This window comes from Camelus ferus, chromosome 3 (genome assembly GCF_009834535.1).
Source record: "Camelus ferus isolate YT-003-E chromosome 3, BCGSAC_Cfer_1.0, whole genome shotgun sequence".
Taxonomy (NCBI): Eukaryota; Metazoa; Chordata; class Mammalia; order Artiodactyla; family Camelidae; genus Camelus; species Camelus ferus.
The window spans coordinates 56,049,106-56,064,677 of NC_045698.1; the positions used below are offsets into that span (position 1 = coordinate 56,049,106).

The 15,572-nt window shown below is 34.6% G+C and overlaps 1 protein-coding gene and 1 long non-coding RNA gene across 8 annotated transcripts in view; one reads left to right on the plus strand and one right to left on the minus strand.

Moving 5' to 3' along the window:
• EDIL3 (EGF like repeats and discoidin domains 3) overlaps nt 1-15,572 on the minus strand; it is a 394,119-nt gene that overhangs the window by 23,660 nt on the left and 354,887 nt on the right. For both annotated transcript variants that reach the window (XM_032475466.1, XM_006178645.3), the window contains one exon: nt 6,131-6,286. In XM_032475466.1, coding sequence (XP_032331357.1) covers nt 6,131-6,286 — 156 coding nt within the window. The remainder of the gene's footprint in view (nt 1-6,130; nt 6,287-15,572) is intronic.
• Nucleotides 1-15,572, plus strand: part of LOC116662159 — a 62,354-nt gene that overhangs the window by 19,455 nt on the left and 27,327 nt on the right. The gene's annotated exons all lie outside the window — the stretch shown is intronic.

Genomic DNA, 15,572 nt, shown 5'->3' on the forward strand with positions numbered 1-15,572 from the left:
ATTACCGCAAAGAAGACAGCAGATAGAATTGTAAATAACAGTTGATACCAGATGGCGTTTATTTAAATAACACTGTCCTTATTTTCAGACAATGCTGAAATTCTATTGCTGTCTCCTTAACTTAGTTCCAGTTAATTCACTCGCTCACCAGACCCCTAAGTAAGTACACTCCCGTGACTACATTATGAATCTCTAGCAAGTAAAAGCACAACTCACTTGGTATTTTTGAATTCGAGCATTTTGTGCAAAGCCAATTAGCTCTTGAAAATTGCTTTCGGAAAAGCAGCTTCTTTTCTTTCCCTCCCTGCGTTATTTGAAAACAGGTAAGAGGGCTCTGGATGAAACTGAGGGTCTCCCTGCAAGATTGCAAGCATCAGTACTTGATCTTGCTGCTCAGAAACATGTGGCTGGTCCTCCTTGAAAGACTTAATTACCCCCTTTCGTATTCCCTTACCACCATCCTCCTCACTGCCACTGAGGATTCCTTTTATTCACTTCCTAGAGCATTCTTCAGGTTCTAAATTCCAGATTCAGATCAAATTTCAAAAGAATAGCATGGGCACTGACTACTGGGCAAGACATCTCAATTGAATCTGCTTCACTGATGAGCTGGACTTCCAGGGCTCTAAATATTCAAATTTAATTTCAGCTACCTGAGAGTGCCAGCATCAGCAGGAGAGACGGCGTGCCCTGTGGCACCTGTAACTACTGTTGGGCTTGAAGATATCCTCCAATACAGATTATGGAGGCTTTATTAATGAGGTTTGTTATGTCGCTGTTTCTCTTTTCACACTGATGCTGAGAAAAGAAAGGAAGTGGAGAAGGACCAGGAATTTTTTTTTCCCTGTTAGAGAGTCACAAACTTTTTGAAACGGACATCTATATGCTATTTCTTTCCTAGAGTTGTTTTTATCAAATAACATGGTACATTAAATTTTGATTCTTAAAAATAAGTTGATTGAATCAAAGCCCCTGGGAGTTCTTTGAGCCACTGTGTCGTATTCAGACTTTTCCCCCCTCACACCTGGCATGGAGTACACAGTAATCTCCCACTGAACACGTGACTGAATGAATAGAAATGTCACATTCTCCTAGATGCTTTCGCACATGATCTGTGTTCCTAACGACTTAAATCTATTATCTAAATTTAAAATTTGTTTAAAGCTAATACCCGTTTGCTTTCTGGTATTTGTAAGAGAACTGGCAAACATTAAAATTTAAACTTACTCTAGGAAATGTTGATTCATATTGACTACCACTGACAAATTAGAGGCCAACCCAAATCCTACAGAATTACAATATAATAAATTCCACTCTGACTAGAAAAATATAACACTACATTTAGTTTCAAAAGCTTAATTTGAGTTTTGGTGTCTGTTAGAGTCATCTGCCTCACACTTGCTTATTATTCAGATTAGCTGGGGCTTCTGTAAAGAATTCAGATTCCCAGTTCATCCCCAGAGAGTCTGAGGCAGGGCCCAGCAATCTGTATTTCTTAACAAGCCCCCCCGTGAGTGTTACGCTCAGATGATTTTGGAAACTACTGAATTAGAGTTTACCTAGATATTGCAGAATACTTCTTGATGAATATGTGCAATTCATCTTTTTAAGAACCAACAAAATTTTACTGGAAACAGAGTTTTGGATTTTTTTTTTTTTTTTAAACAGAAAACCCAGAGTAAAGTTCCAAGTTTTTGACTTACGCTTTAAAACAAACAAACAACACCTAGGTAATTTTAGGGGGAAAGACAAAAGATCATACCAGCTTTTTTTTTCCTTCTTCCAAAGAAGAAAGCTCACATGGTGTAAACTCAGGTTTATTTAAGCACCATGACATTATGACTAATATACTGGATAAGAAAATCCATTTTCATTTCTAATTTTTCCATATAAGTACTCTTCCTGAAATTTATTGTTGTTTTACTTTGGCTTATAACCTTAAAAATTAAATACAAAAAGTGTCTTGTCAGATTTTGCAATTTTCCTGCTAACTGCAGTAAAAAGAGGCTTCCAAGAGTATAAAAACAAACATCACTTTCATGAGAGCAAAGGAACATTTGACTTTCACATAAAAATGTATTTGAATCCATGTTGTAGACATCTGACTTTCAAATAAAAATGTATCTGAATCCGTATAGAGAAATATAAAAATTAGTTAAATGTTAGAAAATATTTCAGACTAGAAAGAGAAAAATAAGAATGTAGCATCTGTAACAAGATAGTAGCACCACATGCTCAATAGCAAAAGATTTACTGTGAAATTGTGTCCAAAAATAGAATAGCACAGTAAATTACAATTCTGACTGAAGCTCTGAGAGGGTAATGAGAAAGTAGCATCTCGATGAAGAGAACAAGGCATCTATTTTTTTTTTGAAGTTGCCTTTGGTTTGCACGTACACATATACACATATATTTACATGCACATTCATATGTGTATTTAGAAACTCCTATGCACATATATAAGTTTTTTTGGCATTGCTTCCCTGAAGCTTAGTCAGTTATATTAATGAAAAACAGAAAGGGCATTCACACTTCTAGAATTTCATTTATACCACTTGTAGTAAACCTAGAAAATTGCTGAGTTTGAGATTGTTTTTCTGATGTTAATCTTGTTTCTGGATCTACATCAGACTTCCACATCCATACTCCCAAAATTGATTAGAGCAAGCAGTCAATAAAAACAGAAAAGCACAAAAAAGAAGTTAGATAACTTTGTAGATATTTCCCTTTGAACTGTGTAAATATAAAAAAGCATATAAAACGTATTTATTTAGATAAAAACGTGTAGTTGAATTTACGCTTGTAAATATGTAAGACTTATATGGAAAGTAACCATGGAAACAAGACACAAATAATATTAAGAATCAACAGGAGATAGGTTATTCAACTTTAGAAAAATTAATTGCTGAGTTGTGCAGGACCTCTCAAAAGAAGAAGAACACATCTATAAAGAATATATGGATGAGGACGTCAAGATGGCAAAATAGAAGGACGTGGAGCTCAACTTCTCCCACAAATACATAAAAAATACATCTACATTTGGAACAGTTCTTACAGAATACCTATTGAACACTGCTAGAAGGTCTTGTACAAGTAGAACTACAAGGAAAATCATCATGAAAGCTGGTAGGAGAAAAAAGAGAAAAGAAATTGGGACAGGATCTACCCCTCGGGGAGGGAGCTGCAAAAGAGGAAAAGCACCCTCATCCTGGGAAGCCCCGTCTCCAGCAAGAGCTTAGATGGGATAGCAGGGGAGCTTCCGAGGCTCAGAGGAAAGCACAGAAGCTGCTCTGTGGCAGACAGAACAGAGGCTGGCATAGAGGATCTGTGCAATCCCTAACCTGAGATGCAATTCTTTGATGAATACAAATGCAAAGATTCTCAACAAAATATTAGCAAACAGAATCCAACAACACATAAAAAAAGTCATATACACTATGATCAATTTGTATTCATCCCAGGGTCTCAAGGATGGTTCAACACATGCAAAATTAATCGTGTGATACACCATATCAATAAGAAAGGACAGAAATCACATGGTCACCTCAATAGATGCAGAAAAAACATTTGATAAAATTCAACACCCATTTATGATAAAAGCTCTTACCAAAGTGGGTATAGAGGGAACATATCTCAACATAATAAAAGCTATCTATGACAAACCTACAGCCAGTATAATACTCAGTGGTGAAAAGTTGAGAGCCTTCCTGCAGAAATCTGGAATAAGAAAAAAGATGCCCACTTTTGCCACTTCTGTTCAACATAGTACTGGAAGTCCTAGGCATAGCAGTCAGACATGAAAAAGAAATAAAAGGGATCCAAATTAGAAGAGGAAAGGTAAAACTGTCACTATATGCAGATGACATGATACTACATATATAAAACCCTAAAGACTCCACACAAAAACTACTAGAGCTGATAAACGAATTCAGCAATGTAGCAGGATGCAAGATTTACATACAGAAATCTGTTGCATTTTTTATACTAACAATGAAATATCAGAAAAAGGAAGAAAAAAAAAATCACATGAAAACAAAAAATAGTTTGGAATAAACCTGACCGAGGAGGTGAAAGACTGATATACAGAGAACTACAAAACACTGATTAAGGAAATTAAATTAAATTAAAGATTTAAAGAAATGGAAAGATACGCCATGCTTCTGGATTGGGAGAACTAATATTCTTAAAATGTCCATATGACCCAAAGCAATCTACAGATTTAATGCAATACCTGTCAAATTGCCCAGCACTACTGTCACAGAAATAGAACAAATAATCCTAAAATTTATATGGAGTCACAAAAGACCCAGAACTGTCAAAGCAATACTGAAGAAAAAGGTATGAAGCTGCAGGAATAACCCTCCTAGACTTCAGACAATACTACAAAACTATAGTAATCAAAACAGCATGGTATTGACACAAAACCAGAGATATGGATCAATGGAACAGAATAGAGAGCTCAGAAATAAACCTACACAGCTACAGTCAATTAATCTGCAACAAAGGAGGCAAGAATATACAATGGAGAAAAGACAGTTTCTGTGACAACTGCTGTTGGGAAAGCTGGACGGTCGCACGTAAATCAATAAAATTAGAACACTTTCTCACTCCATTGACAAATATAAACTCAAAATGGCTTAAAGTCTTAAACATAAGACATCATAAACCTCCTAGGAGAGAACATGGGCAAAACATTCTCTGATATAAATCTTAACAGTGTTTTCCTAGGGCCGTCTAGAGGGGCAGTAGATAGAGGAGCAAAAATAAACAAATGGGACCTAATTAAACTTACAAGCTTTTGCAAAGCAAAGGAAACCATAAGCAAAACAAAAAGACAATCTACAGAATGGGAGAAAATATTTGCAGAAGATCAGAATGACAAGGGCTTAACTTCCAGAATATATAAACAGCTCATACAACTTAATGAGAAAAAAAAACCAAAAAAACAAATGACCCAATCCAAAATTGGGCAGAAGACCTAAACCAGCAATTCTCCAGTGAAAACATAGAAATGGCCAATACACACATGAAAAAATGCTCAATATCACTAATCATCAGAGAAACGCAAATCAAAATTACAGTGCTTAGGATGTGTTCATTCCTGCAAAATATATATTAAAGGACACGAGATCCATGGCTAAATTTAATTTTAAAACTACCAGTTAGAAAATAGTAATCACTTCCAATTAAACTGCGACATTGAGATATACCAACTCCTGAGATGCAAAAAGTGTCTGTCCTGAGATGTTCAGTGAACGTGGCTGCCCTGAGACACAAAATAGGTGTGTTCTGAGATGTTAAAAGGTAAAAAGATGTGGCTTTGGTAATCTAAACCTAAAAACATGTCTTCCCCAAAATGAATTTTGTGTGAACTGAATTCAGACTTCGTAGACTTATTGAAATAGCCATTCCAGTCTTAGTATTTCTCGGAAAATTTAAATTCTCTATCTTGCATACTTGAAGAAAGGAAGATATTCCCAACCTTTCTACTGGTTAAAAATACAACAGTAAAGGCGTAAAGGGTTTCACAAAATGGAAAAATCATTATTAGCTCAGAAATGCTTAACATGTATGAAAGTGTATTACATTATCCCCCGAATCACTGAACTAAGATTTTGTTTCTGTTGATATCTAGAAAGCTACGATTCTTTGCACAAAGTCTCTAAGTAATGAATTCTTTCAATTTCATTAATCTAAGGCCGTATTTTAACATCTAATCCAGTAAGTTTTTGATATTGCCCCTGAGCGCTCATTCTCCAGGATCCCACACACATTGAGACCAGTAGATACTATGAAACGGTATTCAACGTAGAAAGAACTTTTAGAAAAACAATTAGAAACTGTATGGTGTAGAAATGTAGGTGCCTCAATATATACTGATCATTCTCATATCAAAACACAGATTAAACAGGTCACAAAAATTAAATCTATGAATTAAAACAATCTAGGAAACTGAGCAGAGAAACATCCCACATTATAATTTCAACAAATTAGTATAACAATCAAATCTCTTAATTTCTGTAATTATAATTCTGTAATTCCTAGTTATCAAAATAATCAAGGAAATAAAAAAAAATTAAGCCATTTGATTCTCCACTTCTGCATGTTATAAATTACCTGGATGGCTTACCTTATCTTTTCTTTGCTTTTCATCCTGGTATACCGTCCAGTGTTCTCCATCATTGCTGTAAGCTAGTTTGTAGGACCCTACAAACTGCACATGACCAAAATCTTTAGCTCCTTGTGTAATAATGCCAGTCACCTTGGTAGGAACCAGAAGATCCACCTAAGAAAAGGAAAAGGCATAATTTAAATGCCACAATATAATCTATTATAAATGTTCAATTCTCTTGAACATAGGAGATTCAGAAATAAATATGCTAAAGCCAAAAATCTACTTGATTATTTGCACTTTAAAACGCATGACTGAGTCTATTCTTGGCTTGTAATTTTGATTATGCCCCTGGATAAACTTCGTTTAAAACTTGAGCAACCATTTTGATCACTTTTAAATAAAATGATGGTCATTTCAGCCTACCAGTCAATTTAATATTAAACTGATTCCTCGCATGTGTTGTTTTTGGGGAACTGAGATGGTACGGGATTGGCGAGGCTGACCTTCCTGGGGCTGATCGTTACCTCCCAGGGCTTGTGCTTATAACTCAGTTTGTTGGCTTTATTGGTCAATTCAATAATAATAAAAATAAAATTGTAGCTGTGTACACATCAGAAATGAAAATAATATTTGATGTTTCATAATTAAATATTAAATAAAAAGTCAACCGTGTTTCCATGAATTTTAATCAGTTAAGTAATATAAAATTGAGTAATAGTAATCATTGTCTACTGAAAATCCTTTCAGAATCCTAAAAATGTGGAAGAGGAAGTCAAGTATTCTTCAAAAATGAAAGAGAATTAAAATACACATCTATGACTTGTGGGACCTGTGCTTAGTATGTGTTCTTTCCTGCAAAATATATATTAAAGGACACGAGATCCATGGTGATTTATAAGCATTAAATTCTTCAAATGCAAAATTGAAATGCAAAAAAAAATCAGGATGATTTTCACCAAAGACTATGTAACATTGAATAGGTTAGTATTCCTACTCTTTGTTCTCTTATTCATGCATCTTTTCTTCTATTTATGATGCTAATTAAAAGAAAAATTATAGGAAACTTTGTTTTCCATGTGGACAATTCTTACAAGACCTTTAGCATTTATTGTATTAATGTTCCTTGATCTATAGCTTCCTCTCTCCTCCTACAATAGCCACCTACTTCCTCCTACTTCCTCTGACTAAATAAATGTCTTGCTACATCTTTGATCCTTATCATCTTTAATTGTCACAATCCCATGTGTGATCTTGGTGACTTTCAACCACTATGTCCTTTTGTTTCTATTTCAGGTTCTCCATCCTGAGAGAGGTACCCAGCCACAAATAGACAGTCATAGGTCAGACACAGGCCACGAATGAGAAGAGTGAGCTGAGGGAAGGCACTGACTAGACCATATTTAGTGACACAGATGCTCATCAATAAGCATACAAAAACAGCTCCCAATGTTTCACTGCCTAGGAATATATTTCTTAAAAAACGCACTTTCCCCTCACTTTTTGGACCATTAATTTAAAGACATTAGGCTCAAACTGGACAATGGATGAAGTCAGGAAACTGCCTTTAATGCTTTATTAAAATATTCTAGAAAGTTTATCAAAAATCTAAAAAATATTTGTTTCTGCTATTTTCCAAACATGTATTATGTTATCTAAAATATCTTGGGTGTCCAGGAGCAATGTGGGCTAGTGAAATTATGATATCCTGGGAAGGAAACTGTTGCGGGCTCACAATATGCTAAGTGCTTCCTTGTTTGCCTTCCTTGACGCTTAACAATCTTGTATGGTGGGATATTATTTCCACTTTAGAGGGAACAGATGCTTAGGGAGGTAATGTCACATGATGTTGGACTCAAAGAGAAATAGTAAAGGGAGGACCCCAGATTCAAATCCATGTCTTTCTGGGTCAGAGTTCCACTGCACATATGAATTCTCACTCAATGATTTCTTCCCATTCTCTGCGACTATTTCAGAAATTCCTGAAGAATCTCAAAGTTTCTCACCACACTCATCAAACTTACAGTAACCCTAAGACTCAAACAAAAAGAACCCTAGCCTTGCAATATTAAGAGAACCCTGTCTTTAAACATGAATTTCCTCTCTGTCCCGCAGCTGTCTGGACTTGAAAATATGGATTGCTTTTGCTGTCCTGAATCCAAATCTAATTGCACAGAAACGTCCAGGCACAGCCGCTGGTCTTCAAAGTGCTCTTAATGTTGCCGACACTCAGTGAATGGAAAAAAACCCTTACGGTCCTCTGAGTCACTGTGCTGTCGTCAAGGCTGTAAACACAGGAATTCAAACTGTCACTGAGAATACGAACACCTCCAGGGCTGGATTCTTCAGTGCCTACACGTCTGTTAAGTCCTAAGCTAAGATGATGCAATGAGGAGTCTGGTAGCATCTCTTCTTCAGTGGTATTTCTTAAAGTCAGGGTTTCCTGCTGGGTGGAGATGTTTTCTCCTTAAGTTGTGTGTCTTGGCTCTTTCTCACAGATCTGTTTTACTCCCACTCTCACTGCTCCCCTTCTCCAGCAATTTATATTTTTTGATCTAGAAATGTTTTTCTTTTTTGTTCCAGTTAAGTCAACTTCTCGATTTAAATAGTCAGCAATCTGTTTCAAGCTGGATTTTGTCCTAAAATATGCTACATTATAAACTTAGAATACCAGGCCTAAGCAAGACTTACTTCGGTCTAAAAATACTCAGCATCCCGCACTTAACATGAGGTTGCTGCCGCAGGGCATGTACAGACCTCACTCTGAGACACACCGAAAGGACGTGCCACTCTCATGTTCAGCATGCAGAAAAGCCCATTCCTCTGGACCTAAGCCTACCCCTGGCCCAGGATCACTCTGCCCTCCTGCAGATTTTCTAAGTTAAAGTTGTACTGCAAACATGCTTCTGCTGTTTTAGACCCTCACCTCCCAAGGTTTGGCTCAGACAGAGCAGTTATTTAGGGCACTAGGCTTAGTGCACTGAACTTCATGCCTGGATCTGTATTAAAAGTGCCTTACATGTAGCGGTTTCTTAATAAAGGTTTTGCTGGGTTGAGCTGGCACAACTTCCTAAGCATGCTCTACAGACAAAACCAACTTACAGCTAAGAAGGCCGCAATGTGTCACATCAGAAAATGCTAAGTGCTTTTCTGTTGTTTCTCTACGTGACATTACTGGTCAAGAAAATACAATGTCATGGTTGTACCAACAATTTTTTACTGGGAACACAACTAGTTAAAAAATCCTCTCCAGAGTGTGGAAAAAAGGGAACACTCTTACACTGTTGATAGCAATGTAAATTGATGCAGCCACTAATGACAAGAGTATGGAGGTTCCTTAAAAAACTGCAAACAGAGTTACCATATGATCCAGCAATCCCACACCTGGACGTATACTGGAAAAGAACAAAACTCTAATTTGAAAAGATACATACACCCCCATGTTCGTAGCAGCATTATTTACAATAGCCAAGACATCGAAGCATCCTAAATGTCCATCGACAGATGGCTGGATAAAGAAGATATATATATATATATATATATATAATGGAATACTACTTAGCCATAAAGAAGAATGAAATAATGCCAATTGGGGCAACATAGATGGATCTAGAGTTTAAGTCAGACAGAGAAAGACAAATATCATATATCACTTATATGTGGAACCTAAAAAAATGATACAAATGATCTTATTTGTGAAACAGAAAAAGACTCACAGACAAAACAAATTTATGGTTACCAAAGGGGAAAGCAGTGGGGGTGGGGGGAATAGATTAGGAGTTTGGCATGAGCAGATGCAACCTACTATATATAAAATAGATAAACTACAAGGACCTACTGTATAGCACAGGGAACTATATTCAATATCTTTTAATAAACTATAATGGAAAAGAATCTGAAAAAGAATATATATATATATATATATATATATATATATATACACACACCCCACAATACATACACACACACACACAAAACTGAATTACTTTGCTGTACACCAGAAACTAACACAACACTGTAACTCAACTATTCTTCAATAAAAAAAAAAAAAAATCCTCTCCACCCTTCAGGAATGTGATTGTGAGAGGCAGCCTATTCTGGCAGAGCTGAACGGTCTCAGTTTCCAGACTGGCTCTCTATATACCCATGCTAACTATATACCTGTGGGCAAGCTACTTTACCTTTCTACATCCTCATCTGAAAAAAAAAATTAGAATAATAGTCCCATGATTAGGATTTTATGGATTTTATGAGAATTCAATGAGTTAATATTTATTAAATGCATAAAACAATAAATAGAACATAGTAAGGACTATATAAAAACTGTTAACTATAAAACAAATAAACTGGGGGTAAGAATCTATTTAATCAGTCTCAGAGCACCTTTTTAGAAACATAAATATAGAAACGGAAACTAGGTGGCCAGATTCTCCTAGAAGCCACTTCTTGATCATAGCATATTTTGGTCACCTTCTTAGGATGTACAGAGACAGTCATTTCATTGTTACTTAAAGTAGAGAACATTTAAAGTAACTAAAATTCACATTTATGGGTGAAATGATTAACAAAGAATAATATAAATTTATGGAATGTTGTGCATCTCCATTTAAATATTAAGATTATATTATAATGGGGAGATGGTTCTAAAATAATATTAAGAGAAAATTATATTCCAAATTATAGTGAATAATTTATTTCCTTTAATAAGAGTGAAAAAAGAACGATATATATAGAGGCTTAAGTGATGTGTAAGTAAAGGAAAAACTGCATGAGCGTTATGTAGGAATGTAACTTTTGCTGTGAAACATCCTGTAAGGTTTTAACAAAGCATAAATATTTTTAGGGTCTAACTTAGAAAACCAGGGTAGAAAAACTAAGAGCATTTGTTTGAGAAAGTTCAAGAGAAACTACATTTCAGATTATCTACACTTCAGTATAACACCCTGACAGATGGCTCCCTGACAGGAGACAGGGCAGACCAAGGAAAGTCCGTTGATTTTCATGGAGATGTTCTTAAAGGGGTGAGGAAAATGAAAAGTGATACAGATAAACAGGTGCGCAAGGAAAGTGAACAAAAAGACGAAAGAGGTTTGCCACAGAAATATGCCACTCAGCTGCATCTACAGTGCTCTAGTTTTTGCTTTTATGCTGTATCATTTATTTTGGATTACACATTTTATAACTTCATGAAGGTTTGTAAAGCTAACTCATTAAAAGTAAATAACTTTGAGGCTAATATAATTATCTGTATTTAAAACTTGAATTATAGACAAAAGAGTCAGACATTTTGGTTTCAATAAAGAATTGTTTACCATAACATTACATGAAACAACGGTATATAATGCTAACTCCATGTAAAGCACATACATACTTCATTTTATTGCACTTGGCTGCAATAGGGTTTGGACTCATGTAGGTAGTTGAACTGCATATTTTAACTAAGGATGGGAGATAGCATAACTATGAACATTACATATTTAATATTTTTAATAATTTTCCTCATTATAAAATACAAGCTATGAAGAACAATTGAGAAATACAGAGAAGAATCAAAAACAACTCTGTCTAACCATGAAATACAATCAATGCTTTCATCCCCCTTAAGTGTGGATGTTTTAGACAAATTTGTTGTATTTGGCATTTGAACAATATTATTGGTTACTGTGTGTTGGTTGTACTTTTAGTCCATATTTGCAGGTCAAATCATTCTTTTTTTCTTAATATTTCACTAGTAATTCTCTATGTCAATAAACTATTTTTAAAACTTTTTTTATCCTAACAAGCCATTTTAAGAATTTACCACAATCATTTATTTACTGTAAAACATTTACTCCTCCCTGTATCCTTAAATTTTCTAAGAAAATTAATACTTTCATTGAATCCTAGTCCTTTCATTTGGCCACATATCTCATTTACATATAATAAATTCATATAATTAAGAGTATTTGGTCATAAAAGTAATAAATAGTCATGAGTATTTCACATGGTGTGAAGAGATACAAGGAATTCAGATAAAATAACCAAAACTCTTATTATCCAGAGTTAATTCTTATTGGTCTCTTGATATTCATATTTGCAGATATTTCCTATTCCCAATATATCTTCATGAAAATAAACTCACAGTACACATGTGATTTTGTAATTTGCATGTGGATATTTTTATATCTAAATAATAGTACTTTATAATGGCTATGTAACAATCTATCTTATGGATATAGAAATAAATAGGAAAACTATTTAACCAGCCCTCTATTAATATTCTTTTAATTTGTTTCCAATTCCTTTTCATTGGTAAAAACCTAGACTGAACTCCTGTGTGTACTTATTTTTACTCACTGCTGCAACTGTTTCCTTATAGCCATAAAGGATCTGCTATTTCAAACGTGACATATATGTTGTTTCATTTGTTTCCAGGAAAGTTATATACTTCCAGCTGTTGTATATGGTAATTTTTTCTCTACATACTGACCAATCTTATGTTTTATATGATTTTATATTTTTGAGAATGTGAAAAATGGCATTTTTTACATTTAATGTGCATAAATGGTGACAAGTAGCATTTAATTTACATTCTCCTAATTGTTCAGTCTTACTAATAACATATATTATTATTAATGTCTTTTTAATGTCCTCTAATACTTCTGGGATTAGAGATTTTCTTGTTTGTTTTTGAGAATTATTTATGTAATATCAATATTGGCTTTTGTTATACTTATTGCATTTTTCCTAATATGCTATGTCATTTAATTTTGTTTCCATACAGGTTTTTAATTTTCCTATACTCACATCTATCAATCACTTCCTTTGTGACTGAATATTTTTGTATGCCTAAAAAGACCTACTTAATTAGATCACTTAAAAATTATTTACATGTTCTTCTATGATTTCCTCTGTGTTTTCTTTCTTAGCTTTCCTTCCTTCCTTCCTTCCTTCTTTTAACATCTAAATCTTCTTGGCTTTATGCGTATATATGACATGACAGAAGTTTAATACTTTGATTTTTATAAAAATGTCATTTTCTCAACACTTTTTGTTGAATAATCCATTTTTTCTTTGTTTTTATTTTCCCTTCTCTCTGGCTGGTAGTTACAAGGTTTGCTCTTTATTCTTAAAATCAAAACTATAAATCATCATCATCATCATATACCAGGATGTATCTTGGTAAGGTCTCTTTAATTGCTTCTGAATGGAAGAAAAGTAGATCCATTCTAGCTGTAAACTCATTTCTGGGGAGGGAGGTGTGCTCACAAGGTATTCTTTTCTTACATTTTAAAATTTTGCTTCTGCTTCTTTTGATGTCTCTCACTAGAAGGTCAATTATCCAAAGACTGGCTCTTTACTTCTAATTTTTCCTATTTATAATACTTTCTCATTCATCATTTTTTAATATTATTCGCCTTTGTATTTTCAGAGTTTCTCCATTTTGCCCTCAATATTATGGATTTGATTTTTAAAATGGAATGCCTACTGCTAACTTAAAAAATTTCCTTGAAATACATTACTTAAGACCCCTCCTCATCCTCCCAGCATTCATCTACTACTCATGGAGAAAATCCCTTCATATATATTCTAGTAATCTGTTGTTTCTGTAAAAAAAAATTTTCCATCTTTACAGTTTTCTTCATACCTTTAGAATAATTTCTATCCTTTTCTTGTTCTGCATATGTAAAAATAAGCCCAATATAATCTTGTTTTATTTTCCCTTCCTTGAACAAAGAGAACAAGAAATCAGTAAAAATGCTTTGTTTTAGTTTTGTGAAAAGTGCCATTGGTAATTTGATAGAGATTGCATTGGTATCTGTAAATTGCCTTGGGTAGTATGGTCATTTTAACAATATTGATTCTTCCAATCCAAGAACACTGTGTATCTTTCCATTTGTCTGTGCGGTCTTCAATTTCTTTCTTCAGTGTCTTTGTTTTTATCTTTTAAACTTCCTTGAGATTTAATAAGAACATCTTGATAGATGGACTTTCACTTAGAATTATCTTTACACAGAGTTTTAGTGAAGCCTGGGTGAATTTTCTCAAATATATTTGTAAGAACTACATTTGGAAGTTTCCTCTGGAGCTGAGAAAGCAGACCTGATTTTAAATGTTCCTATGTTGAGCTTATCAGGAAATCACTTACATGATTTTATCACATTTAACCTGTCAGTTGTGACTGATGCAGCCTTTGATTCCCTTCCCATCATTCATGAAGTATGCACACAACTATGAGCAGTCAGGTGACTTTCCAGGCTCTGGGCAGAGCTTCCGGTAACTACAGTATGGGGATTCCAACATCTGAATCAGGACAGGGGTGGCCAAGACCCAAAGTTTTTTCTATGGACCAAGGGCCTGGAGGTCACTTTACCATAGCCAGAAACTGCATGCTGTGGCCAGCACTCTACTTCTCAATGTCCCATCACACCAATAAAAAAAAAATTTTTTAATTTTTATGAAACACAAAAGACCCTGAATAGTCAAAGTAATCTTGAGGAAAATGAATAGAGCTGGAGGAATCAGGCTCCTTGACTTCAGACTATACTACAAAGCTACAGTAGTCAAAACAGTATTGTACTGGCACAGAAAGAGACATGTGGGTCAATGGAACAGGATAGAAAGCCCAGAAATAAACCCACACACTTATGGTTAATTAATCTATTACAAAGGAGATAAGAATGTACAATAGAAAAAAGACAATTTCTTCAGTAAGTGATGCTGGGAAAACTGGACAGCTACATGTAAAAGAATGAAATTAGAACATTCTCTAACACCACATGCAAAAATAAACTCAAAATGGATTAAAGACTTAAATGTGAGACTGAGATATAAAACTCCTAGGGGAAAACATAGATAGAATCCTCTTTGACATAAAGTACAACAATAGTTCTTTTGGATCCATCTCCTAGAGTAATGGAAACAAAAGCAAACATGTAGGACCTAATTCAATTTAAAAGCTTTTGCACAGAGAAGGAAATCATAAACAAAACAAAAAGACAACCTATGGAACACGAGAAAATATTTGCAAATGATGCAGTCAACAAGGGATTAATTTCCAAAATATACAAACAGCTCATACAGCTCAATGTCAAAAAACAAAATCAACTGAATCCAAAAAAGTGCAGAAGATCCAAACAGACTTTTCTCCAAAGGAGACATCTAGATGGCTAATAGGTGCATGAAAAGTTGCTCAACATCACAAATTATTAGAGAAATGCAGATCAAAACTATATGAGGTACCACCTCACACAGGTCATCATGGCCATCATCAAAAAGTCTATAAATAATAAATGCTGGAGAATGTGTGGAACTCTCCTACACTGTTGGTGGGAATGTAAATTGATGCAGCCACTATGGAGAATAGTATGGAGGTTCCTTAAAAAACTAAAAATAGAGTTACCATGTGGACCAGAAAACCCACTCCTAGGCATATATCTGGAGAAAACTTTACCTTGAAAATATATATGCATCCCAGTGC